This window comes from Helianthus annuus, chromosome 10, assembly GCF_002127325.2.
Source record: "Helianthus annuus cultivar XRQ/B chromosome 10, HanXRQr2.0-SUNRISE, whole genome shotgun sequence".
Lineage (NCBI taxonomy): Eukaryota > Viridiplantae > Streptophyta > Magnoliopsida > Asterales > Asteraceae > Helianthus > Helianthus annuus.
In genome coordinates this window covers 16,791,200-16,818,774 of record NC_035442.2, presented here as the reverse complement: position 1 = coordinate 16,818,774, position 27,575 = coordinate 16,791,200, and the positions used below count along the sequence as shown (strand labels likewise).

The window sequence follows — 27,575 nt, the reverse complement described above, 5'->3', positions numbered from 1 at the left end:
TTGTACCCCATGTTTTGGGATTTTTCAAAAAAAAAAATGATGTTTCACTTTAAATCCAAAACTACTTGATTTTGTAGTTTTAACCCAAAAGTTTTTAGTTTTTCCAATTTAACCTCACAACCTTTTTACTTTCAACTTTGATCCCCGATGTTTTTCATACTTTGCAAAATTTTTCGTTTTATGTTTAGATATAAATTTTGCGACTTTACACGGCACAATGTGTGTGAGGTTCAACGATTTTACGTTTTGTTATACGCTTCGTTCTAAATTTTGCGAGTTAACATGTGGCAACACACATGTGTGGTTCAGTGTGTTTACGTCATCTATTTTTTCCCGTTTAATAAGTTTGTCACAACGTGCGAGTCCAAAATCGAGTTAGTTATTATTTTCTCTTTTTATATGTCGGTCTAATTTTCCACGTTAAGACGCCGAAACTTCAATGTTGGTGACCTTTGGCTATAGTGCGGCATTGGTGCTATTTGTCATGGTTTTACACCCCCGCCGCAACGCGGGGAGCTTAATACGATAGGTTATTTATATGGATACAAGTCATGTAACGTAGTAATTACGATACCATTAATTGTATTGAGATTATATGGTGAATTACTTATTTGTATAAGATAGTAAGACTGCATGGTGTGGGAGCCCGGCTTGGATCGTCCCCCACCGACGCTGGTCCCCTCTCCATGTCACCCCACCCCAAGCGGCGTCCTTGTCACACCCCAACCGATGGCGGAAACATCGGGGTGAGGCATTGAGCGAAACAGATTGTCCAAGAGATTCCATAACAACTATTTTTACCAAATATTTAATCATTACGTCCCATACCGTAACATATAAATTAACAGAGTTATTACAGACAAATGTTCTCAAAGACAGATAAAACTGTTCCGACAACTCATAAATTGTTTATTTCGGTTTCTAGACTCCCCTAGTCTTGATTCCACAAGCAAGCAAGACACAATCATCCTAAACACCTGTCACATACGTTAAAATAAAAGTCAATACACATAGTGTAAAAGGTGAGCATACAAGTTTGATAGTATAATAGATAGCGAAAGCGGTTTACGCATAACCAGCATGTAACACATAGTAATGTGAAGCAAGTAGGTTATCGACAATGAAATATGCACAGACATGACTGCGAGTTATAGAATATGCAACACATATCACCACTGTGACACGTGAAGAAATACCCTTAACAACCCCTGTCCACGACAGGTGCTGAGTCCAAACTATAGTACTATCGTTGCTAAGGTGTTAAGCAACAATCACTGTGTAAACATAACATACAAGCATTCATCGAATAACACGTATAACATGCAGAGACGGTTAGTGTATAAAAGTGTTTGCTTTGTCTGATCGATGTGATTTGATATAGGTAACGTATGTAACACCCAAAACTGCGTAAAGCAAAAAGGGATCGAGTATACTCACAGATCGTGTTTAACGAATAAACACAGTCTTGGATTGAAGGGAGCGCTGAGAGATTTGCCTGAACAAGGTACGACAGTATAAGCGTTGAACGGCGCGTAAAACGGTGCGTTGGAGTGACGTGGGATGGATTGTGATCCGATCGGATGACCTTCCGAACGGATGGTCATCTGGACGGATGGCCATTCCCTCGGAGGGTTGTCCGTTTGGGATGGATGTGTTTGTGTATGATGTGACTTTGAAGTTTTCGTTGTAGCATTTTTTAAATTGAGAAATGTTTCTGCAATTCAGGTCATCCGGTCGGATGGTCATCCAGACGGATGACCGTTCGGTCGGACGACCTTTCGTCTGAAACTGATCTCCTTTGAATTTCTGTGAAAATGTTCAAGTGAAAAGTCACAAGTCATCCGGTCGGATTGTCGTTCGATCGGATGGCTATCCGATCGGACGGCAGTCCGTTCAGCAACTTGTTCGTCTTTGAAACTTGTAAAAATTCGTTAAGCTGTGAGGTTTGGCGTTTGAACCGAGACGATATGACAACGTGTCAACAACGGGAACTCCACCAAGTCCAAGTCATTCGATCGGATGGGAACCACCCCGCCCGATTAGTTAACTGTTCTTGACGGTTGTTCGTGTTCAACCCGTGTATCGGCTGTCTCTTTGATAGAAACCCGTTCTCAGACCGGCACTTCACTAGGGAATGAGTAGAAGGCCCGAACGAGGTCAGATTCTATCGGTTTTTGGAATGAAAAGTTAAGAACATTGAAGAAAAGTGGAAATCAGTTGGAAAATGTTCAGCTTATGACGAAATCAGTGTTTAAACATGTCGAAATCTCTTAGATTTGAGTTGTTCTTGGTGGAATGAGGTCACACTTTGAAGTTCATGAGAACCCGTGATGACATCACCCTAGAACAGCCCAAATCAACTGATTTCATGGTAAAAAGTTAAGATTTGATGGTGAAATGATGAGAAAGTGTGTGTAGATGATATAAGTACAAGGTTTGAGTTGAAACTTACAAGAATCGCGAGAAATCGAGAGAAAATAGCCCAAGTGCGTCCTAGTCGGAGGAGGAGCTGTCACATCACATGAACAGTGATGTGACAGATGCTATTTATAGGTGAGAGGAGAAGAAGCGGTGCAAAAGTGACAGATCGGAGGGCCTTCCGATCGGATGGCCATCCGGACGGATGACCATTCGATCGAATGGTCCTTCGATCAGATGGTTTAAGTGGGTTGGTTTCCGAATTTTTCGTTTCGTGCGTTGAGCGTTGCGATGCGTTGCGAGTAAGCGATGCGATAGTATTAAACAATACTTACACAAATAACCTAACTAACATACAACCACATAAGTAACCTTGTGTTTCGAGTTCGCGATGAGATTGCGTTGCGATAGTGTTGCGATTGCGTTTGCGAATAATCACCACAAAACAAATATAATCATGCACAAGTAACACACATAAATAGAAGACACACGTAAAACAATATCCATAACATGCGATTCGAGTTGCGATGCGATAGCGGTGAGATAGCGTTAAGTAGATTAGCGATAAACTGCGGTTATTGCATTTACTCCACATAATACAACTGAAGTAACATAAACTAGAGTGTCGATTGTCAAGTCAAAGAGTACAATCAATAATTAAGCAAGGAATGACAGATCGAATTAGCAATCTTTTCTTCCTTTGACTTTAACTTTGACTTGTACTTTGACTTCAAAAAGTCGGTTTGTTACAGTCCTCACCGTCCACCTGCGGACGTTTCCGACGGGCCACAAAAAGACAAAAAACAGCCCTCATCCTCTCTCACACACCTATACACACAATATATATATACATTTTAGGTCCATCCCCCTATTTCCATACGTCCATCCTCTTTGTCTCATCCTCATACCCATCCTACGGGGCGGATCATCCTCCAAAGGAGGACCATCACCATACCGCATAGCCTAATACAGACTTAACCGATAAAAACATCTTTAACACATTGTAAATATGAATCTGATCAACAACATGTCAATTTCGTTGCCCGCGGCGCAACGCGCGCGGATCAATCTTCTAGTTTAGTTTAATTTAAATGTAATAAAAAAGACAACTTGGTATTAGTAAGTTTTATTGTAAATTATAAAAAAAAGTAATAAAAAAGACAACTTGGTATTAGCAAGTTTTATTTGGACACAACAGGTCCGTTAGGTTAGAGCTCTAATGAAAGTTGAGATGATTAGATGAAAACTAATTTTATCTTCGGTTTAGATATAATTAGTTGCGTTACAAAAGCATGAACAATTGACCTCGGTTCGGTTGGAACATAAAGAAGACTAGAAAGGCGATACAGTCGCGGATTAAATTACCGCTACAACAAAACTAACAAGTTACCAAATTTGTAGTATACACTTACTCCACAACCCATTATTAACAAAAACTTCTAAATGCAACCAATTTAGTGTACATAACGTATATTCACAAACTCCACCAAAACCATGCGTGCAAGTAACTAATAAACACATTCAGCTGTCAGCAGCTCTGAACACGGTGAGCAACGCCATGAAGAGATTAATGACATCAAGATACAAAGAAACCGCAGCCCAAATGTACTCGTCGTATGTGTATCGTTTGATCAGATTATCAGTGTCGTACACTATGTATCCGCAGAAGATTATGGCCGCTAAACACCCGTATATCATGACTGAAATTCTACCTAGAGGAAAGAATATCTGCCAAAAAACAATTTATCAGATAAAATTTTGGGACCATAAATTAAAACGAATGTTGGACCGGACCAATTGGTCAGACAGTGGACTGGAGTATACGGGTTGAACCAACACTTGCTGAACCGGTCAGTTTATAACCGGTTGATGTTGGTCAGACCCGTTCTAGATACTTTTTTTTAATAAAAAATCCTTTTAAAAAAAGTTAAAAAGTTTTGAATTTAAAACCTTAGTAGCTTAAATGCTCTCTTCTAAAAAAATATTTTCTATATTAACTTTTTAGAAGAGTATGGAACTATAAAGCATACCATTTAAGTTTTATATACACATTTTTTAATTAATTATGTGTCACCCAATTTAACCAATTCAACCAATCCGACTAGTAAACCAGTAGTATAACCCGTTACGGTTTGATTAAAACTATGCAAGGAGGAAAACAACGAACCTGAATAAGGGCAAAGACGAAAAGCACCATAACAGCGCCAAACAAGAATGGACCCAAGAAATTGAAGTCGTAACCTTTCTTGGCGGCCCAAAATGTGAATAAAGTGAGACTCACAACCACCACTGCTGTCAAAATTACAGCTTCCAGTATCACCTTACCTGCAATATCACCAAACTTGATTAATTTGTGCTGTTAATAGTTTCATTCAATATATGCTTATTTTCTTGACCAAACAAATAAATAAATAAATAAATAAATAAACATGCGCAATGAATATGTAAAACATGAATTGACGGATAGTAGAAGGCTTACCGCTAGTGAAAGCGCATGTCAAACCGACTGCGAAAGCCAGAGTGACAGTGAAGATGCCTAGAAGGATATAGTTGACAGGATGACGCTGGTGATAGTAATACAAGGGACATAATGCTGCAAAAAAAAAAAAAAAAAAAAACACATCAATTTAAGGAGTAGCATGTAACGAAATTATAATATAAACCCTAGCGAATTCATAATTACACAAGTTTAATCAAAACCAGAATCACACAAATGCTATAAATCAAACAAGTTTGTTTATAAAACAATTGTGCACAGAAATAAAACACAAAAACACCAGCAAATTCACGATAACACAAACAGGTAAGAACCGACACACATCTTATTTTTTTATAAAAAAAATATAAACAAAATATTAAGAGGTTAGTCCATGTATTGGTTTGGTACCCAGTTTTATTGATTTTGGTATTCAGTACTTTCAGTATTTGTACGGGTACGAATTTTATATAGAAAATTATAAGTTTTTTTTATATTATGTTTTATTTCATATTAGGGTATTTATGATACTCGTATTGATTTTACCTATTTGGTACGGGTATCGTATTAGTACTTGTACCAATTTTACCTATAGAGTACCGTACGAGTACTCAAAAACTAAAATAAAAATACCAAAACGAATACCGTACCGAAATACCTATACCCGTACCATACCAATATATATGGTGAGTATTTTCGATACCGGTACGGATACAAATACAGACATGGATACTGTACCAATCCCATCCCATAGTACCGACACACATGTTATTGTATCGACCTATTTAAGATAGGAAACATGTTAAACCCAAACACGAAACCTGCTAACTCCATATCTTTTCGTGCCATGTTAATATATCCGTGTTAGAAATTGCCAGCCAGCACGAATATTTAAAAAAATAAACCAAAACTGATAGAAACAAACTTACTAATAAAGGGTGCGATGATGAGAAGAATATAACAAGCCAATCCACCGCTAGTAGTGGTTAAGAAAGTGACAATAGGATGATAGGATACAACAACAGCAGCAACAGCGACGGTGAGAAGCAACTGTATGGAAACGATAGAGTAAATCTTCCGAATAAACGACCACCGGAGCTCCGGCGACTCCAGCATCATCGGGTACAGCCTTCCGGTTGGTCCAGTCTCCAAATCTGTCTTCCCAAACGGCGGTTGATTCCACATGTTTGATGAAATGTTTGTGGCAATTGGTTTCAAATTGAAGAAATTGATGAGAGGGTAACTGAATAAATTCTGAACTTAGTGATGACGGAATTATGGATTCGGTGGGAGTTTATATACAGGTGATTGGTAGACGAAACGAGAAACTTCTTGACTTATCTTCACGTGTAAGAATATAGGTTCTCCACTATTATTGTCCAGACTTCTCTGGCTGACTCGTCACTCGTCTTCATTTTTTTCGTTTTTAATAAAGGAAAATGATAATAAAAGAAATTAAATATTGAAGTCAATGTGATCGCATAATTTTCTTGAGAGTTAAACGTGATTTTATTCTTTATATATCTAATTCTGTTAACTAGAAGGACAATTCAACCATATACAATGATTAAATTGTTATTCTTATTAACAGAAAAAATGGATAAAGTTAACCCAGTGGACTAAAATGACAAAGATGAAACCTTATTGGACCCATAGACGAAAAATGAAACCTTTGGACTAAACTAGTAAAATGCCTTAAACCACGGGAATTAAAATGGCATTTAACTCTTTTCTTGAATACAAAAGATGATTTGTGGTGCTCATGACCGCAAAAACAATCGAGCCCGACGAATACCCCGCAGTCTGAAGCATTTGCGACGGGTATAATTGATTACTGATGGATATTAGGTCGGGTATAGAAAAAAATATATCGCGGGTATATGACGGGTATGAGATAAGATTAGATTAGATGATCTAACCTGATTATCCGAAATTATATACCCGTTTACTAAAAACATATAGCGAAAAAGTTTTAAGTATTCATATTTATTAGTATTGTTTGATTTTTGAAACATATATTTAGTAACATTATTCATATCTATTATTATAGTAACAATTCAGAATATGTAGAATATTGTAGCGAATGTCATTTAACTTTTGTTTCATTTTTACCTTAATGTTTAACTTTTAGCAATGACGCTTACACCCACTCGAATTTTATGTGCTTATTTTTTATATATGTGGTAAAATATAATACGTTTTCGTGCTTATTTTTATGTAAGGTTTCAGCTGGTCAACGTTTTCAATAGGCAGTAAATATTCAAGTTACTTTACGTTTCGATGTCGTCGCAACGCGCGATACCATTATTTAACTTGAAAAACACAATGTTCTTGTGTGTTTATTTTTAAGTTTGTTTCGGTATGAATCAAAGTTGGTTTACATTTCAACGTAAATTTTTCTCAGTAATGAGTCAGGTCAAATATTATAAGTTTTTGTGCTTATTTTTTTGATGGTATAAATTTTGTTTAAAAACGAGTCAGGTCAAATTGGTCTACGTTTTGAGGTAAATTTTGTTTAAAAACGAGTCGAGTCAAATACTTGACGGTATAAATTCAAGTTACTTTAAGTTTCGACATCACCGCTGCAACGCGCGGCGAGGTTAAAATACTAGTTTGTATGAAAAGCAAAATTATTTTTTGAAATAAATATTATAATATATATAGATTTTTAAATATATCAAATATTATTATGGTGAGGATGATATGTATGTTATTTATCATAATTTAATATATATTATATAGATTTTTAAACCATAAAACTATAAAGGAAAGTAAAAAATATATACATGAAAATCCCAACAGGTATGCCTGATACCCGACAGGTAAATACCACCAAATACCCGACGGGTAATGAGACAAGATTTTACAACCGAGTACGGGTATGGGATTAGCCATACCCGGCTCATTGCCATCCCAACCTCACTTCTCCGTTTCACACTGAACTCTAGCGGACTTTCAAGCCTCATCCAGTTACATTGTGGCAGACATACGATACGTTTCGAGTCCGCGGGTGGGGTGGTGACTGGTGGTGGTTGGAGTGTATATCAGTAATTTCACACATAAATAATAGAAAAGTTAGCAATGTTAAGATCCAGGGACGTAACATGTAGAAAGATCAAACGTCAAGGACGAGAGGTGTTGAGGGTGGACAAAGCATGCAAATTAGCGCAAACCACAATGACGGAAACAGCAATTTACTCTTGATGGAAAATATCAACATGTTTAGGTCTCTAATTAGGTTGCAAATGATCAGAATAGTTTTATGTTGAAGCATGTGGCCAAAACCAACTCAACTAGTTTAATACCCGTCCGGTGGACGGGTTACGCTAACAACTAGTTTGCTTCTCCTTTTCTTCTTTTCCATCTCCTATTTGAAAAAGTTACAATCATCTAACTTTTACTTTTCTTCTTTTCAAACCACTAAAACTCATTCTCAAAACACATTCCGGACTGCCAAGTCGCACATCCTGTCTCCAACATTCACATTCCGGACTGCCAAAGTCGCAACAGTTGGAATGCTCCCGCTGCAGGGCCTCCAAATGAAGTAGTTAACCTTCGGTATTGCCATTTTACTCTATAAAAACATTGAATTACTTGCAGCCCCATCAAAGCTATCATACAGGCTAGAGCACACTTAACCGAATACTCCACCTTGTTGTTACCTGTTTTCCACAGCCACATATCGCTGTCGACATTTATGTTTTGCTTAAAAACCTAGAAAAGACTTTGGGCCCCAAATTTCCCCGTTCTAATTTTAAGAGAAAATAGACTTATAATGTATATTATACTTGCTTTGATCATATATTGAAATAATAATGTGACTGTAGTCTCGTGGTAAAAATTGTGCCCAAATTAAATTAACCCCAAGAACATGAAATCGTCAATAGCCAATGCTTAAAGGTCAATTCATTACAATTAATCTATTAAAAAATATTGGGCAAATTCACATATATTGCGTATATGGTAGGAGACACTAATTCATAGCATAATCTTAGTCCAATGTATGCATCTTATATATTTTTATACTCATTAAAATGAAGAGACCAGTAAGTACAATGACTAAGGGCTTTATGCTCATATTCAAAGAACCAAAGTCCAAGATATATCCTGTTGACCATTGATGCTTTTCCTATATACTGATTTATAAAATTTGTGAAGAGAACATCCATGTGCATATTGACTACTGTTAATCCTGGTGACTTCCGTTGACTGTTGTTGACTTTCCTTGCATAACATCTCTTATGCAAATGTACTTTTTGAATATCTGTTACACCAAAATCCTCATTATTTATTATTTGATATATTTAATAAACTCAGGTACTCAGTTTACCTACAGCTTAATCCACATCCAAGAGTTGATATGGCTGGCTGGGCATATTTGACCCAAAAAAAGCCACGCCACCTCACACCCAAAAAAAGCCACGCCCAGCCATGTGGAGCCCACCTCTGCCACATGTCAAAGCCAAGCCCCACTTTTAAAGTTTTGGTTACAGTCTACATCTTGTCTAAACAGTCTTAAGCTTTCCTAACAATAACACGCATTTTTCTCATGTACTCAACCTCATCCCTGGTGCATTATTATTAGCAATGATCTCCTAACCTGTCATACAAAAAGATGACATAGCATTTTAGAACATATCATCACTATTGATTCATTGGGATTAGGGATGAGCTCGGTTCCAACCAGTACCGAGGTACCGGTACCAAAAATCCCAAAAAAATGAGTAAGGGTACTGAAAATGCCTGGTACAGTACGGTTTGGTACTGGTACAGACCACTATTTGAAAGTAAAAACCGGTAAATACCACCGGTACTGTAACAGACCAGTACCGAAAAAACTAAATGTTGGAACCAAATCAGTACCGAAAATTGAGTCGGTTCGGAAAATTCGGTACCGGTTCCGAACCGGATACCGGCACCATTTTCTCATCCCTAATGGCTTCTTATTCCCATTCTACTCTATATTTGGCTTTTAGCAAGCTGTACACATATTAATATTTAAGAAAATACACATACTATAACTTTATAAATATATGTAAAAAAGATTTTAAAGAAGTACCGACCTTTATTTCATTTTCCATCTCTAGAGTAAATCATTATTAACTGCAACATTTGACCTGGATCACAAAATATTTAACAAAAAGAGCAGTTAATATATTATAATATTAATTTCAAGACGAACGAATAAAAAGGACCTATTTCGTAGCTTACAATCTCATCTTTGCTAGTGACTCGCTCAACCTTGCTATAGCATATAACTGTCCTACAGTTACTGATACCACAATTTTTTTAAAACAACCAAACAAACTTTTATTAAACTAACCCAACTACAATTATAATTGAAGCCCAGCAAGGTGCTAACTAAAATTTCACCCGAACCATGGAGATTACAAACTTACCAAAAAAAAAAAAAAATACCACAACCCAAGACACCAAAATTACATAGCCCACTATAGAAGTTGTGACCACATTAAACTTAACTAAACAGAGGCGATGAAGAAGGGGAACTGAAATAAGAGCTACGACTGACCACCGACTAAGTCAACTCTAAGAAGTAATAAAGCAACAACCAATGATGCATTGAGTAATAAAAAAAACACCACATAACTATTGTCTACAATGAGATAGAAGCCAATACAATCACATACTTAGTCAAGACTGGGGAATAATGGAACATCAACCAAGGACCTTTTCAAATCTTTAGTGAGCATTGAACCGTTTAATCCGGCTTAAATCCTTGTGAACCTGCACATTACGGTTAATGGGATAAGGTCAAGCCAAAGATATTGTGAAACATGAACTAATAATTTGATTATAGCGCATACCTTATGGGTGATTATAATACGCAGCCAATCCTGAACATACATGTTTGAGATATAAAAAAAACACCTTCACATAAATATGACATTTTCTAAAGCAACAACTACATAGAATATGCAGTAGTATTATAATTTACATGCACAAGATGTCTAATGAACTTTATGCAATAAACATTTGTAAAGAATAGGGTAAATTGCATTAATCGTCCTTCAAGTTTCAGCAGGCGCTGTCCTTAACTAACAAAATTACACCGGATGTCCGTTATGTTCTAATTTCTTTACAGGCGGTGTCCTTTCTCCCTAAAAGATCGCAAAAATAAAGGACATCTGCTGTAAAGAACTTAAAACATAAGGGACCTCCGTTGTAATTTCGTTAGTTAAAGGACATCGCCTGAAATTTAGCTGAAACTTAAAGGACGTAAAATGCAATTTGCCCTATAGAATATGCAGAGGTGATATATATGATTACAAAAACCAAGACTATTAAAGAATAATTTGCTTTTTGAACAGAACGATTTAAGGCATTTTTTGCATTAAAAATAGACTTTAAAAGGCTTTCGCACTGTTTCCTTTTTAGTTATTGGTTTTTACCCGTTTGACATGTTAAGAGATTAAAAAACCAATGCTTCAGTAAATAGGTTGAAATTGCCACCTATAAAGAGAAGAATAGTAACTCAATAATTTATCTTTTACGTACAAGATGTCTTAAACGCTCGAATTCTCCTGCAAGAACAGCTCCCGTAAAGTGCTCAACTTCAATCTGACAAGAACACATGTTTTAAATATAAGTGGATTATGTTGATGAATTTAAACTTGGTAGGAAAGGTGAGACTGAAAGAATGTAGGTCGGTCAGTCATACTTCTTTGAGATGCATGCAGTCTCGTAATATCATAACCTCCAGATGTTTTCCACCACCATTGGCACCAAGGTTCATGTAATCCAAACCTTTAATTAATATTATACAATTAAAGATGGCAAAAACAGGCAAGTTAGGACTCAAAAAGTTGGTAACGGGTCAAAACACGTAATATCAGCACGGGTCGATGTGGTTGGGTAAATTGGCCATATTAACCCATTCATAAGTAAATGGGCCATATAAACACCTCTAATCCAACAGACAAATAACTCATAAGTATCATTTAGTAATTGGAGTATAAGGTTCTCCTTACTTCAAAAAGGCACCCGTGAATGAATAAGGCGTTGAGAAATCAACAATTTTCAATTTGCGAAGCCCCTGAAACATAGATTAACACATTAGACTTGAACTTATTCACAAGTTCAAGCTCTTTATCAAAAGAAAGTTACTGTATATAAAAAAGAGAGCGAACAATGTTAATTATATGGCAGAAATACTCACTTCTGTGATATTTGATCTACTTTGATGTACTTTTATCACAAGTATAATCAGATATTAAGATATAAAAACATTCATAGGAAAAGGAAATCCAATTAGGGAAGAAAGTTCCGGAAACATACCTTGACCAGCATACGGGCCTTGTAACCATGCAACTTGAATCCTTTTATTGCCAAGGTTGTTATATTAGGGCAACTGTGCACGAATTCATAGCAGGTTGGGTGTTTCAAACCATCATCTCTACCTGTGTATCATAATACAAATTACACATCATTAAACTTAAAACCAAAGCGCCAATTTCCCTCTAGATTTCGAAGCATTCTTTCGCACAACATATTCCTTTAACCATTTATGATATACTAAACGCTTTTATAGTGCCAAAACTGATGCTAAAAACAGAGATTTTAAATACAAAAGGCTATTAACGTGTGACGGTTAATACCTAATTTGATTGTAATACGCCCTCGCGCCGGCTTAATGCCAGTCCTGAACATACATTAAGCAATACAGAAACTTAAGTTTTATGGTAGATTAAGCAGTTAATCGCAACGGAAACTGAAACAGACCTCCGTATATGTTCCGAATGATTTCCTGTTGTTTCTCCACCGGCTAACCTTGCATTTGACATCACAATTGATGATCCGGCAGTTTATAGATATAGAGATAGATATTAGGTATACAATAACAACTGATTGTTGCGGTTTGTATAGATGTGGAGATGAAAGAGAATTGAAGAACCTGATAGTCGTAGAATTTGACAAGGCGAGGCTTGCCTTGATCGTTAATTACAATAACCGCTCGTATCATCGCCGGCGATTACGTCACTTTCCGGTGAGATATTTGTGTTGTGGACTCGAGGTTTGACAAGGCGAGGCTTGACTTGATCGTTAATTACAATAACCGCTCGTATCATATCGCCGGCAATTACGTCACTTTCCGGTGAGATATTTGTGTTGTAGACTCGGGGTTTGTTTGGAAGGGGATGTTAACGGAAAAGGACGCAATTGGATAGAGAGCGATGGAGGGGAATGGGGGAAAATGTATGTTTGAGATACATCAGTCTCTTTAAAAGGAAGTTCAGGAACGTGGGGAGGAGACGACGTGGGAGAGATTAAATCAGAAAACCGTTCAAAACTTCCTATTTTTTTAGGAGAGAAAGTCTAACTTCCTTGAACTGCCAGTATTACAGTTTTTTATTTGAGTTTAAAGGGTCAAGATCAAAAGTTGATGAGTTTAGATGGCTAAGATTATCCTAAAAGTTGGTTAGACTTAATGGGTTCCATATATATATATATATAATTGAACACTAAATCATGTTGGACCTTTTATGGTAGACGAAAACATGAACAAAGTGAGGCTCACAACCGCCACGCTGTTGGGATAACCGCTTCGAAGATGGCTTTCCCATGGTAATTGTCGAACAACTAAAGTATCCTCTTATACATTGCGAGTCAAACACGAAGTGGTTAAACAAAATCCAGGGAACATATGATTATAACACAAAAACATGAAGAATGCGTGACAAAAGCTAAGAGACAACATTTTTATTAATTTTTTTTAATATATAGATCACATCATCAATAAGCCTCGCGATTACATAACCGGTTTTTACTTTCTTGGCTCAGTATAAATCATCACTTTATCAACCTAAGTGAGAATTTAAACCAAATTTTGTACCACTTCACCAGAAAAGTACATTTCGTACACAAATCACGTGCCTTGATATATACATTATATACAGAACGTATGAAACAAACATTTACAACGGGGGGAAAGAAAACGTGGTCTATATCTATCTATATGTGACATGTTTGCCTCTTAAACCATGAACCTGGAAACAAAATAAGAGAATAAATAAGTAAATAATAAAGAAAGAGCTAAAATTTTCAAGTATATTCAAATGTTCACAACTTCCTAAATTGTATTCCTCATTTAACTATTTTAATCATAGTTTTTAATCATATTTGGTTTTATGAAATTACACATATATAGAGAGATGCATTCCTTACAGAACCAATTAAATTTAAGTAAAGAACCGCATAATGCACCTCTACATAGTGCTTGACATATATAATGAGAGTTGGAACGTGACTAGAGTAGGCGATCACATTTTAAACAAATGCATTAAGCAGTCCAAGCGGATCACACAATTCTCTATTTAAAACTGGTTCTGTAATGAATTAGCCGCCTATCTTGCTAACTATAATGAAAGCAATGAATATAGTGATGAGCGGAAAACAGTACCTGTTAAACATCGTGTTAATCATTGTGTTGTATGGTGCGTAAAATAAGGATGCCTCAAAGCATCATCAACAGTCAATCGATCCTCCTGCAGTTCAATTTTTTTACAATTATCGTAGTGAAATTCCAATATAAACACATATACAAAAAAGTGGTGTTTTAAGATTGCTTATTAAAACTGTTAGCATTCTTAACTTTTGATATTAATAAACCTTTCTTTCTATTAACTTACTGGATCCCAAACTAATAGTTGGCGTACTAATCTCAAAGCCCAAACGTTTGGAAACCTGCTTAGGAAACGAACAAACAAGAAAGAAGAAAACCATAATGTGAGTAGCCATTGTTAAACGCTTAAACATCTGTAGTTATATTATGAATCATGATAAGGTTCTGGGACCCGAACAAACCCTATTTTAAGAGGATCTCTGCTCTTAATCTGACTCGCAAAAAATTCTTCAGAGCATTTCCATGACGCTGGTGAACCCGAGCTCTAAATCCAAAATGTAATTAGTACACAACTTTATTGACTTTTTTTTTCGAAATGCGTGTAGACAGTGTTAAGTTCCAAAAATAAAGGATCAACTAACCTTCCCATTATGACCCCAACTATAAAGATGTTTTGAGGAACTTCCGGGAAGCAAAATGCATAATTCCATAAATGACCTTAGCCTGCCATCTCAGCAGATAACCAACTGTCAAGCTTAACAAGAAAGTGCAAAAACATATCCAACATTTGGAAAAACGAGCGATGCAGATAAAGGGTCAAAAAGATGACGTTTGTACATGTCATCCTGACCCAAAAAAAAAAACTTTTTTTCCAAACTTCTGATTTTTCTATATATAATTGTGTGTGTCAAATATGATTACAAAATCCATATCAATTCAAAAAGGTGAGCCAACAAATCAAAAGGTTTTAGCATGTCCAAGTTAGGGACTAAATGCGTTACAAAGTTCAAACCACATGGACCATGCATGTACTTTAGGGAAAAGCGGGGGACTAAATATGTTACAAAGTGCAAAGTTAGGGACCAAATCCATAATTTTGGTAAACCACAGGGACCATCGACCATCTGTGTACTTACTCTTCACTAAAATATATTGAACGACTTCCAACCCCCCTTTTGAACGTTTTCCGTTTTAGCTAACTTTATAATTCATGTTACCTCTTTGACCATAAAATAAAAACTTATAAGTTTAATTTATTTGTTATATGTTAAGTTTATTTGTGCTAGATAGAACTTACTTATAAGCAAGCTCCTTCAATCCATCATTCCAACCTTCAAGATGTTGATCCAAAAGAGCACGTGTTATAGCATCTATTTGAAACACATTTGGCGATCCTATAATCAACTCTAAGATCACAACACCGATACTCCACATGTCATACCTATCAACAATTCAACATACGATTTAAATAAAATGAAATCGGGACTTTTCTTCTTCATAGGACTTATCAAGACAAAGGGAACTCATTTTGCAAGTTCGGAAATTTTCACAAATAGATCAACGTCTATACATTAACCATTTTCACATTTTAAATAAAACGTAATCCAAGTCGACCCATTTACTAATTAAATGGGTCGAAATTGCCACGTGTAATTTTCGCAATGATGAGATATAAGAGGCATACTTTGTAGTTATGCTTGATGGCCCATGATACCAAGTAGCATTTAGAAAAGCTTCTGGAGGCATGTACTCGTAAGTTTGTTCATCCCTAACAATTAACAAAGATTAAAAAAAAAATAATACAATTTCTCCATAAAACGACGTAAAACAAAATTAAAATGCCACAAGAACAAGGTAAAATAAGAATACCTAGAGGGTCCAGCAGCCCCGTATAAATGCTTTATGGTAAATTCATCCATTGCACTACCGAAGTCAATAATGCGCCTTGTGACCACAAGGAGAAAGAACAAACGATTAGATTATAAACGTCATCATATACCATGGGTCAAAGTCAACATATAAGAAATATGAGTTACTGTGAAATACATTTTAGTGATATACGTTTCATTTCCACTAGGGCTTCCTTTTAGGCATCTTCCAGAATCACGATCTTCAAAGCAAACGATCATATTTTCTTGCAAAAAAAAAAAAAAACAAGGCATTCTAAGTCAGAACATACACTAAAAGAAACATAAATTAAAGTATTATACCATAAGATGTAATAGCAATAATTCAGGTTAAAAAAAATAAAAATTAGAAGTCATGTGAATAAAATGAAAAGGATAAAGAAAATGCATTGACAGTAATATTCTCACCGGGTTTAATATCCCTGTGGGTGATGTTACGGTCATGACAAGCTTTAAGTGCCGACAACTGACGAAAATAAGAAAACGTGTAAAATTTTGGATCAGTAAATAATTTAGAACGCACAAGCTAAAACCTTGCAACAACGATAAAAATAAGAGTAAATTACTTTTTGAGTCCCTGTGTTTTAGTGGTTTTAACCACTTGAGTCCAAAATCAAAAAGTTTAACGCCCTGAGTCCCTAGCCATTTATTTTATAACGTTTTGAGTCCAATTTTGTTCATTTTATAACGATTTGAGTCCAAAAAATTGGACTCAAAAGGTAAAAATATGGACTCAAATGGTTAATGAAAATGCTTATAGGGGCTCGGGTCGTTAAACTTTTTGCTTTTGGACTCAACTAGTTAAAACCACTAAAACACAGGGACTCAAAAAGTAATTTACCCTAAAAATAACTAAACTACTTCAATTACAATCTAATTTTATTGATCAAAAATCTTTAACAACAATTAGCAAACATACCAACTGCCATATAAGATTTTTCATTTCCTCTTGGCCCGCTTTTGTGGTCTTCAACCACCGCCACCATTTCGATGGATGTAGTATACGAACATGTTTAACGTGATCATCACTATCATTTGTTTCGCCATCACTACTTCCAATATCGTCTGCAGTATACAAAAGTTTCGATAAAGAAACACCTTCATGGCGAAACACAAGCCATATCTCACTGGACTTTGACTCAAAAGACTCGATATATCTTGCAATATGCTTCAGCCCTTCTTCATAAGCAACCTGCGGCTGTCTGTTCTTTCTTGACGGTATATGCTCCGGAGTAACCGATTCATCCATTCTTAGCAGATTATAAGGGTGTGGGTAGGGGTAGGGGTATGGGTATGAATCCGTTACTGATAATGTACCACCCAAATATGAAGACGCGTTTAGAAAAAGTTCACCGAAATACTTCTCGCGTATACCGCTTAAGTAAACTGTGTTACCCTTTTCTACCTGTTTTCAGTTTATGACATTTCATTAATTCTGAAATCATCAAAAAACAAATGAATCGAATAGAAGTAGGGGTGCAAACGAGCCGAGCGGCTCGCGAGCTACTCGAGATCGGCTCGAGAAAAAGCTCGAAACGAGCCGAGCCTTATCGAGCCCGAGCCGAGCTTGAGCCTAAAATAAAGCTCGTTTGCTTATCGAGCCCGAGCCCGAGCTCGAGCCTCGCATGTGAAGCTCGTTAGGCTCGTCGAGCCTTAGTGTAAACGAGCCGAGTCGAGCCGAGCTTATTCAAACGTGTTTACAAGCCGACCTCGAACCTAAAAATAAGCTTATTTAGTAAACGAGCCCGAGCCCAAGCTTCACTTATCGAGCTCGCGAGCCTAAAAAGTCTAATATATATATTATTTTTATTTAATATATTAATTAATAGATAATAAACGAGCCGAGCCCGAGCCGAGCTTGAGAAAATACAAACGAGCCAAGCTCGAGCCTTGAAAACAAAGCTCGAATCGAGCCGAGCTCGAGCCCGAGCTCACATAAGTTAATCGAGCTCGAGCTCGAGCCTGGTCAAGCTCGGGCTCGGCTCGGCTCGTTTGCACCCCTAATTTATAGAAGTAAATTGGGTTACCATTATACGCTTTAAAATGAAAATGTTATTATCTGAAGGACCGGAAGTTCCATTTTCAGTGCCGAGATGAGTGCTATGAAATTGAAATTTGTTTTTCGCATGTTGTTCTGTATCGTTGCTTTGTCGGAGATAATTCGAATGAAACGCCACCCAAACTTCTCCATATGATCCACGGTCAAATCTTTTTTTCAGTATATACCTAGAAGAAGTTATTTAAAAAATATTGTCAACCACAAACTGTTGAAAAGAGCCGTAAAATGCCATTTTCGTCCCTGAGGTTTGGCCAGTTTTGCGACTTTCGTCTAAAGGATTGTTTTTCCGCATCTGGATCCAAAAGGTTTGAAGTCTTGCCATTTTCATCCGGCTCATTAACTCCATCCATTTTTCTCCGTTAAGTCAAGGGTATTTCCGTCTTTTTTGTTAACTTAAAGGGTAATTCGGTCTTTTTCACTTTATGTACAAGTATTTTCAAAATACCCTTACTAAATAAAAAACAAAAATAATATAGGTAAAAACACGAAAAACACCCCTGACTTAATGGAGAAAAATTGTTAGAGTTAACGAACCGGATGAAAATGACAAGATTTCAAACCTTTTGGATCCAGATGCAGAAAAAACAAACCTTTGGATGAAAGTCGCAAAACTGGCCAAACCTCAGGGACGAAAATGGCATTTTACTCAAAAGATTAGATAATCATGAAAAAACATAAAAGAGCATCAATTATACAACTTTTTTTGCATGCGAGAAACAAAGGGTTAGATCCCAGCATCAGCATGCAGTGGACATTTTCTGTTCAGAAGAAAATCTAATAAGAACAAAAAATATAAAATAGAAACCTTGTGTTAGGAGTGGCACGCTCAAAAGATTCATGATTATGTGTCGGGAGTGATCCTAAGAAACCCAAAAAACTTGCGAGACCCTCGGGATTAATGCACTGATCTCTATCTCCGGCACTAGACCTCCCAAAGTGTAAACACATCATCTGTTCACGGTACAAATTTAAAGGTCCACCTGATTTTACATAAGAAATTATAAACTGATTATAGCATCCACGGTTATAGTTCAAGGAACTTATTTAAAGGAACTGGACTAACCATGATTATGATTAGGTATGTCAGGTAAGGCTTGCAGTGAACCATGTATCGAATCCTGCTCATCCTTTGAAATCCAGAACGTGGAGTCATCGTTTTCATTTAGACTCTCCGATAGATAGAAATATCCGTAAGTGTCATGCTTTCCTTCAACCTAGTGCAAAGTTAAAAAAAAAAAAAAAAAAAAAAAAAAAAAAAAAAAATTATCATGATTCATATTAATCAATAATCACTGATATGAATCATTCATAAAGTTGGCCTTATAAATCTATTTTGACAAAAAAAAGATTCGCAATCCTTATTTGGATATTATCAGCTTATTCCTTTCTCAAATGAAGTTCTAGATAGAAGTGGCAAAATGGGCGCCTTTTGTTCTGGCCACGCGGGGGTGACGTAACACACTTTTGTCCAAAATCATTAAAATTTACTAATAGCTAGACCAGTTAAAGATTAAACATGACTTGAATTGACCCATTCATAAGTAGACGGGTCAAAATAGTCACAACAAATTCCAAATCTTCATGTTATTTCAACAAAGAACTAGCCATTACTACAGAAGTTGGTAGCATAACTAATACTTAATAATAGAGTTCGAAACAGAAGGGGCTTGCTAAATATTAGAAATTGCCATGATAGTGTCTTTATAGGACTGGATTAGAACCAAATAACACAAAAGATATAACCTTACCAATAAACGTCCAAACTTGTCAATAACTGATTCACCATTCTCCGACCCTACAAAGAATAATTGGAATAAGAAACTGGAAATTCCATATAACAATGTAACACGTGGGGATAAAAATCTATCGTAGCACATAAAAGAATTGCGGTGAGGTTTGGTTTTATAATGTGCGCATTATGCAACCGATGCACTGATGAGAGCACCACTACAGCTGATGTGTTGCGTTTACGTGATGCGAGAATATTGCGCCAATTTCGCATAATGAACTCCGATGCACGCAACATTGTGTGTTATGTTTTTCAGATTTTATGAAATGGGTTGGGTTTTTTCAATAATTAATAGCTTAGTATGCTTGATTTGAACCAAAAAGCACAAAGTCTTATCTTCTTATTACGTCATTTTTTTAGTTTAAGTATGTTTTTATATGTTCTTATGTATAAATATTATTTTAGTATTTTTTATAAAGAGCGCATTGCATACGTGATGCGCTCGCATCGTGCATCAGATTTTTGGACCAAACGCATCGGGCGCATCACGCAATTTAACCCATTTACTTATGAATGGGTCGATTCATGTTATGTTTCATCCCTATTGGAGCAAATAGGCGGAATGTTGCACAAAGTGTAATATTAACTCATACAACCTACTAGTTAATTTTACTTGAAAAATAAAAATTATTGTACTAATATATTTTTTGTGATCATATAACTTACCCATAATTAGACAAAATGTGTTTCCAGTCAACCCAACCCGTTATAACATGTACCGAAAATAATTACAAATGGTTTTTAACTTGAACCATTCACCAACGCCGGATGTATAATAAAAATTGAAAAAAAGTGAAAATAGTAAAATTACCAGATTCTCCCTCCACATAATTCTGCAGTCCAACTTCTCGGGATCGTTCAGTAGGCAGAGGTTCCAACCCAAACGGAACGACAACAGCTGCCACATTATCCATACTGCCTTTTTCAAGAGCAGTATCCACAATGCAATCGGCTAATGAGTATGAACATGAAGGACTGTAATGTAATTCAAGGGGGGCATGAGTATCTAATTCCCAGAATAGATCACAGACATCCTGTGGGCCCAGCTTTTCAAGAACACCGTCAGATGCAGCCACCAAATAACTATCGTTAGCTGTCAGAGGTTGCCAGTCTGTCACCTCAGGAACAGATATAACACCAAAGCTGATGCAAAACAATGAAAATTAAAGATCAGCTGCCACATCATCATTTTGACCAAGTAAGCAGGTCAAATTACCTAAAATCATAATTTTTAAAGAGTAAAATGCCATTTTCGAGGTTTGACCACTTTTGCGACTTTCGTCCAAAGGTTTGTTTTTCCGCATCTGGATCCAAAAGGTTTGGAATCTTGCCATTTTCATCCGACTCGTTAACTCCATCCATTTTTCTCCGTTAAATGAGGGCCGTTTCCGTCTTTTTAGACATTTTTATTAAAATAAAAAACACTATAAGAAATAAAGATCCACCTCTGTTGATTGTCTCCCCACCCAAACCCTTTAATCATCACAAAAAAAATGTCTAAAAAGACAAAAATACCCCTGACTAACGTTAGAAAACGGATGGAGTTAACAAGTCGGATGAAAATGGCAAGATTTGAAACCTTTTGGATCAAGGTGCGGAAAAAACAAACCTTTGGACGAAAGTCGCAAAGTGGTCAAACCTCAGGGACGAAAATGGCATTTTACTCATTTTTAAAGTTGGTTACCTTTTTATGGGTGAAAACAAAGATGGTTACCTAAGACAGAAACACTAAATCACAAAAAAGTTTTATTTTTTTTTTGTTTTTAAAGTATTAAGATTTTCAACAAAACTTTTAAAAGTTAGTTTCCTTTGTATGAGTGAAAACACCAAAATACAATTAATCAGATCAAAGTTTGTAATAACTTCAAGTACTTTCATAATACATTAATAAAAAAAAAGCAACAATAATATACGGGTTCAATAGTCATCAAAAAAAAAAAAAAAAAAAAAAAAAAAAAACTCACCTTTTAAAGGGCAAATCACCAATAGCACGTGAAACAGCCAAATGACCATTGACTCGGGATACACCGCCCCATTCAAGGACATAACCACCAGCCTCTTCTACTCGAGACCGTTCGTCAACCCTGTCGGGATGATGGTCCCTGGTCAACTCCTTGGCGGCAAAATGGGACAAGCCGTCAGATGCCGCCAGTTTATAATTTCCATAATCTTTCAAACGTATAGAAGCACCATCACTTCTTCTGTTTCTGTATAATCTCAATAACGTAGCTGCCATTTACAAAAGCATTCAGTTATCAAGCCTTTCTGATTTTAATATCAAGGGAAAATTGCATTTCACTCTAATTTAACGACTTACACGAGATTTTAACCACAAAAAAAAAAAGAAACATTCAACTTTCCAAATATTTGATTGAGTAAAGTACACGGATGGTCCCTGTGGTTTACCAAAATTTTGGATATGGTCCCTCGCTTTCCAAAAGTACACAGTGTGGTTTGCACTTTGTAACGCATTTAGTCCCCAGCCAACAAATTGGAAGGTTTTAGCATGTCCAAGTTAGGGACTGAATGCGTTACAAAGTGCAAACCACAGGGACCATTCATGTACTTTAGGAAAAAGTTGGGGACTAAATGCGTTACAAAGTGCAAACCACACGGACCATCGGGTGTACTTTTGAAAAGCTAGGGACAAAATTCAAAATTTTGGTAAACCACAGGGACCATTCGTGTACTTTACTATATTTGATTTAAAGTAACCTGATCTGGTTACCTAGTCAGAAATGATGACCGTGTCGGTAACTTGGACCGTCTTGACTATTTTTTTCCAATGTGAGTAACCTTTTCAAGTGCAAATGTATCCACTAATCCATGTATGACATAGTTTTAAAACTTTTACACTTTATTTACAATAAAAGTATAAAGATAAATGTATGCCCTAATCTATGACATAGTTACACGCCTTCATAATCATATTAATGTCTCTGAAAATTATTAAAAAGGTCCACTTTCTAACCTTTGGCCTCAGGAGGAGATTGGAACGTTTCAGAGCATAAGAAAGCCTTTGAGTCTCCAACATTGGCAGCTAGAATTTGACTATCAGCTATTAATATAACTGTCGCAGTGGAACCAGAGTGGAAGTTGTATCTAGAAGCTTCCTTTACAAAGTAATAAACAAACATAAAACTAACAATAGACGCACACAAAGACAAGAATGTATAGAGGGAGAAGAGAGAATATAAAAGGAAAAGCAGCAGTTACCGAGCCTAACACTAACCTTACAAAATGATGCATCAATATCATCAATCGCCTTCAACAAAGATTCCTTCAGAATTTCCAAGTGGAAATCTCCATTGAAGATTGTTGACAATGTAAACTTAATCCTGCTAAACATAATGTCACAAGGTCAATCCACAGAATTTTATATGTTTTACTGGCATGAGCATGAATTGTATAACAGTAATTACATGATAGACCAAAATAGTCGATTTGACTACTCAAGATTATAGTTATGAGTATACAAGATAGTTACAATTCATAGCTTTCGAACTTTAAGCAAAAGGCAATATACCTTCATGTGTACTTGTAAGTATAATGCCTAGCATGTCCATGTGTTTTGCCCCCATGATTCACAACATGTGTGCACCACACCCACACCAAATTCTTACCTACAAGTAGGCAAGAGAAAAAAACACTTTTTAACGTGTGTTGCGCAAAACTTTAAGTCAAACCAAGATAAAACATATTTTGTATGCATAATACCGAGCCTATCTAAAATAAACAAAAAGAGGATGTTGTGTGGGGAAGTCGACACATAGCGTATTGTAGTCAATGTGGCAAAATAGAAAATTACTAATTTCCTACAATTACACATTGCCACATTGGCATTTCTTTTTCATCCGTGCAAACATATCACGACCTCAAAACTGTTAGTGAAGCATTCTCCTCACGTTTCAATGCAATCCAATATTCCAATCTATCACGGTTGAAATACAATTGCTTAGGGGGGCTGTGTGGTGCATGCACATGGGATAATCATGTGTGCCATGAAGGGAGATTGTAAGTGTGAGTGTTTGTATCTATAAGTGATTTTGAGAGAGAAAGAGAGAGAGAAAGAACCTTCCGATATGCAGCACATATTCACCAAGTTTCTCATCCCAACCAAGTACTTGAGAAGCATAATCATGTTGCCCCTTATTTGGTAACATTCCTTTTGATACCTTGGACAGAAAAGAATATGCGGTATCAAGAAGAAAAAAGGTATGCAGCGTGAAGTACTCGAATAACAGCTTTGAGGCCATCTCACTGGCTTCTGCACCATTATGTCCATCAAAAACTGCCACGATGCCAACTGACGTATCTCTTATGCCATTAGGGCCTGCAACACATGAGAAATCATTCGTATGAAAAAACATCCTTAATGGTTATGAGAAACACAATACTTCTATGTAACTTCATAGTGAACTAATGACTTGAAATAGCAAAAATGGTTCCTAACATTGCTATTTTATGTCATATATTACGCCAACTACTAGATTCTAGAAATGCATTAATTATCAGTATAATCATTAGACAAGTTTAGCACTAACTTATTATTCCAAACAATGTAACTCCTACCAAAACATAGATCATATCACAGTTCAATTTGAAGCATAGAAGTACAATCACAAACAACACTGATAATGATGAATGATACAAATCAATGAAGAAAACGAAACACATACATATATTATCATTATTATACCTGGAAAAGGAATCCGAATATCGAGAGTACAGAAAGTGCGATCTTCGTGAGATTTCCGTCGGCCCTGACGTGTGGCAGATTGACATCTTCCTGATGTGGATCGTCTACGAGAATCGTGTTTCGGTAAGCTCCATCTAGAACATTTTGGTGACTGGAACACCGCTGGTGCACCGCCTTCTTTGTACAACGCTAAACACGTCGACGATTCGCCGGAGGTAATGCAGATTATAAACCCTAATACGGTAAAGATGAAGACATATTTGGCCATAGGTTTCGTCTGTAACATATTGCACTTGATTTTGAATACTTGAAGGAAAGAATTATCGAACGCCGATCATTTGAAGTAACGATTAAACCTACAAGAATTAAGGTGTTTAGAGGTGTTGCGGATAGGTTCAATAATTAATTAGCAGATTATATACTTTGATTAAACAGGAAAATAAAATAAAATTTAATTTAGAGTAAAAGATTTACGTCCCGACGTCTAGGGCTGTAAATAAGGGTGCAAATGAGCCGAGCGACTCGCGAGCTTCTTGAGAAAAAAAACTTAAAACAAGTCAAGTCTTATTGAGCTCGAGTCAAGCTTGAGCCTAAAATAAAAGCTCGTTTGTGTATCGAGTTCGAGCCTGACATGTTAAGCTCGTCAGGCTCGTCGAGCCTTAGTGTAAATGAGTTAAGCCGAGCTTATTTAAAGTTGTTTACAAGCCAACTCCGGACCTAAAAATAAGCTTATTTAGTAAACGAGCGCGAATCCGAGCTTCACATATCGAGTTTGCAAGCCTAAAAAATTATTATTTTTAATTTTCTATTTAATATATTAATTAATAGATAATAAACAAGCCGAGCCCGAGCTTGAGAAAATACCAATGAGCCGAGCTCGAGCTTTAAAAACAAAGCTCAAATCGAGCCAAGCTCGAGCTCTCATAAGTTAATCGAGCTCGAGCCTGGTCGGGCTCGGGCACGGCTCAGCTCGTTTGCACCCCTAGCTGTGAACGAACACAAATAAAATCAGTGAAAGTGATGGAGGCTAGATGGGGATGATAGAGAGAGCAACTTGAAGCCATAATCGTGGAATGGAATTATCCATAAACACGATGGGAATAAGGTTTTCTATTTTAATTGTTAGGGTAATAACCAAGCAAACATGAATCAATGTTCACGAACACGTTACCGAACGTTCACATACACAATCAAACGAACAAGACCCATGTTCATGTTCGTTCATATAACTAATCGAACGAAACTTCTTGTTCATGTTCGTTCCTTTATTAAACGAACGAATGTAAACGAACTTCATGTCGAACGTTCACGAACTATTCGTTGAACGTTCGGTTCATTAAAAGCCCTACCTACGTCTTAAATCGCAGGTTTAGCCCCTAAAGTTAAAATCTTACCATCTGAGTCTCATTGGTAATCCCAAATTAGATATAAGGGGAATATTTCGTTAGATAACAACAAAGACTGGTAAGGGTGGGGGTGTTTTCTTCTGTCACCAAATCTCAATCCCTATCAATTCCATTAAATTCTGTGTGTAGAGTTTTTATAATACAAATAGTATAAAAAAGTGGTTGTGAGTGGAGGAGTATATAATTGGGGACACTGTTCACTCTTTATAATTTTTTAATATATTTTGAAAGTGGTTGTGAGTGGTGGAGAGAAAAAAAGTAATGATAAAAGTATAAAAAAAATATTATTTAATTGAAAATAAAAGAGAAAATATAGTGTTTTTAGTGTAATTTAAGGTGAAAATATGGTAAAATAGATGTAAATGCTCTAAAACCCCAAATGTGTCCCCTTTTCACCAAAACTTCATCTTCATCACATGCATTCAACCTCTGGTCACGACCATATCTCCATTATATTCATCTTTATTCTTTCAATGTTAACACCTTTCTATATCCAATTAAACTAGCAATATCACCTGCGGGCGATGCGTCGCGGGCCCGTTGCAAAATCAAATTGATTAGTTCAAGCGTTATGTTATGCGTTAATCATATGAAAACGCGCATTCCTAGGTATTTGATTTAACTCAATTTAACCCGTTGCGGTTAGATCAAAAGGTAAAGTAAATTAAATTTATATTGTACAATCATAACGTATTATATATGACCTAACTCACACATAAGAAAAGTACAAAAAAAAAACATAAAACATGTATAAAGGAAAAACCAACATGAGTAATCAAAAGAGATTAATTAGAGATTTTATAAAAGAAAAAAAAACACCAAATGACAAAAGAAAACATATTGGATAAACATGAGAATTTTGCAAAGTTAAAGGACCAAAGTCGTGACTCATGAGGTGTAACACGTAACATAATATTACTTTTACCCGTCGCGTGTTGCGACGGAGTCGAAACTTAAAGAAACTTTAATTCATATTTGTCGAATGAAACGTAGTATCTTTGACTCCACTCGGTTTAGAGCAAAATTTTCGTCAAAATGTAGACCAATAAAAAAACATTTATAAAATAAGTATGAAAACGTATTATATTTAACCTTACTCAGTTCTAAAAAAAATTTACGCCGAAAATTATATTTAACCTGACTCATTTCTAGAAAAAAAATTACGTCGAAATATTGAACAACTTGAATTTATATACCTACGTACCTAAAAATACATACACAATCATGGGCTTATCTAACTAAGGTTACGTATAATATAATGTATCAAATCATGTATCTTATTCCATGTGTAATTCTTTGACACAATATATTGTAAATGTTGGGCAAAATACTATGTGACCAAACACCCCTTATGCTGAAGTAACATGCAAAAAAAGGAGGGTTATTCATGAAAAAAAGTAATTTAGACATTAACGTCGTTATGCATAAATTTAAAAAAAATATATTTTAATGTATGATAT

General features: G+C 36.1%; 3 protein-coding genes and 1 long non-coding RNA gene across 7 annotated transcripts; all 4 read right to left on the bottom strand.

The window, feature by feature from the left end:
* Positions 1 to 3,757: 3,757 nt before the first annotated feature.
* Positions 3,758 to 6,289, bottom strand: LOC110884081 (protein LIFEGUARD 2). The gene is made up of 4 exons (XM_022131744.2): positions 5,824 to 6,289; positions 4,898 to 5,011; positions 4,586 to 4,743; positions 3,758 to 4,146 (listed from the first exon to the last, which is right to left on the bottom strand). Exons 1-4 carry the CDS (start codon positions 6,077 to 6,079, stop codon positions 3,940 to 3,942), a joined length of 735 nt encoding a protein of 244 aa, XP_021987436.1. The 5' UTR covers positions 6,080 to 6,289; the 3' UTR covers positions 3,758 to 3,939.
* A 2,547-nt stretch (positions 6,290 to 8,836) lies between these two features.
* LOC118483011 lies at positions 8,837 to 10,975 on the bottom strand. Its single transcript, XR_004869455.1, has 5 exons — positions 10,720 to 10,975; positions 10,543 to 10,639; positions 9,958 to 10,011; positions 9,229 to 9,494; positions 8,837 to 9,158 (listed from the first exon to the last, which is right to left on the bottom strand). It is a non-coding gene; the product is annotated as an uncharacterized LOC118483011 (long non-coding RNA).
* A 172-nt stretch (positions 10,976 to 11,147) lies between these two features.
* LOC110880808 lies at positions 11,148 to 13,151 on the bottom strand. Of its 2 annotated transcripts, XR_004869454.1 has the most exons (7): positions 12,807 to 13,151; positions 12,635 to 12,677; positions 12,511 to 12,554; positions 12,191 to 12,312; positions 11,884 to 11,948; positions 11,574 to 11,659; positions 11,148 to 11,473 (listed from the first exon to the last, which is right to left on the bottom strand). XR_004869454.1 is itself a non-coding variant. In XM_035978589.1 (6 exons), exons 1-6 carry the CDS (start codon positions 12,873 to 12,875, stop codon positions 11,469 to 11,471), a joined length of 390 nt encoding a protein of 129 aa, XP_035834482.1. In that variant the 5' UTR covers positions 12,876 to 13,100; the 3' UTR covers positions 11,176 to 11,468. The 2 variants fall into 2 exon arrangements, 1 of the variants encoding a protein (XP_035834482.1); XM_035978589.1 differs by lacking the exon at positions 12,511 to 12,554 and having other exon boundaries at positions 11,176 to 11,473; positions 12,807 to 13,100.
* A 575-nt stretch (positions 13,152 to 13,726) lies between these two features.
* On the bottom strand, positions 13,727 to 25,100 carry LOC110884082 (probable inactive protein kinase At3g63330). 3 transcript variants are annotated; one of them, XM_035978587.1, is made up of 22 exons: positions 24,710 to 25,087; positions 24,085 to 24,343; positions 23,537 to 23,633; positions 23,243 to 23,351; positions 22,982 to 23,123; positions 21,975 to 22,239; positions 20,822 to 21,153; positions 19,970 to 20,016; positions 19,285 to 19,435; positions 19,027 to 19,201; positions 18,190 to 18,388; positions 17,082 to 17,567; positions 16,571 to 16,628; positions 16,302 to 16,389; positions 16,125 to 16,199; positions 15,940 to 16,023; positions 15,553 to 15,696; positions 14,897 to 14,978; positions 14,717 to 14,799; positions 14,542 to 14,596; positions 14,313 to 14,397; positions 13,727 to 13,899 (listed from the first exon to the last, which is right to left on the bottom strand). In XM_035978587.1, the coding sequence occupies exons 7-21, from the start codon at positions 20,922 to 20,924 to the stop codon at positions 14,332 to 14,334; spliced, it is 1,896 nt and encodes a 631-aa protein (XP_035834480.1). In that variant the 5' UTR covers positions 20,925 to 21,153; positions 21,975 to 22,239; positions 22,982 to 23,123; positions 23,243 to 23,351; positions 23,537 to 23,633; positions 24,085 to 24,343; positions 24,710 to 25,087; the 3' UTR covers positions 13,727 to 13,899; positions 14,313 to 14,331. The 3 variants fall into 3 exon arrangements, with proteins under 3 accessions (XP_035834480.1, XP_021987437.1, XP_035834481.1); XM_022131745.1 differs by lacking the exon at positions 23,537 to 23,633 and having other exon boundaries at positions 23,243 to 23,348; positions 24,710 to 25,100; XM_035978588.1 differs by lacking the exons at positions 24,085 to 24,343; positions 24,710 to 25,087 and having other exon boundaries at positions 23,243 to 23,348.
* Between the last annotated feature and the right edge of the window lie 2,475 nt (positions 25,101 to 27,575).

Bases quoted from the DNA above. Each gene is read 5' to 3' on its own strand.
- LOC110884082 (XM_022131745.1), bottom strand. From the start codon at position 24,995: ATGTTACAGACGAAACCTATGGCCAAATATGTCTTCATCTTTACCGTA. The intron at 20,017-20,821 runs GTAATTTTACTA...TATTCTTTGTAG, and splicing joins TTATGTGGAGGGAGAATCTG to GGTCGGAGAATGGTGAATCA. The intron at 14,398-14,541 runs GTAAGTTAATAG...ATTGAACTGCAG, and splicing joins AACTATTAGTTTGGGATCCA to GAGGATCGATTGACTGTTGA.
- LOC110880808 (XM_035978589.1), bottom strand. From the start codon at position 12,875: ATGATACGAGCGGTTATTGTAATTAACGATCAAGGCAAGCCTCGCCTT. The intron at 12,678-12,806 runs GTTCTTCAATTC...ATGCAAGGTTAG, and splicing joins TCAAATTCTACGACTATCAG to CCGGTGGAGAAACAACAGGA. The intron at 12,313-12,634 runs GTCTGTTTCAGT...TATGATACACAG, and splicing joins CATTCGGAACATATACGGAG to GTAGAGATGATGGTTTGAAA.
- LOC110884081 (XM_022131744.2), bottom strand. From the start codon at position 6,079: ATGTGGAATCAACCGCCGTTTGGGAAGACAGATTTGGAGACTGGACCA. The intron at 5,012-5,823 runs GTAAGTTTGTTT...TTTTTTTTGCAG, and splicing joins CATCATCGCACCCTTTATTA to CATTATGTCCCTTGTATTAC. The intron at 4,744-4,897 runs GTAAGCCTTCTA...GTGATATTGCAG, and splicing joins GACATGCGCTTTCACTAGCG to GTAAGGTGATACTGGAAGCT.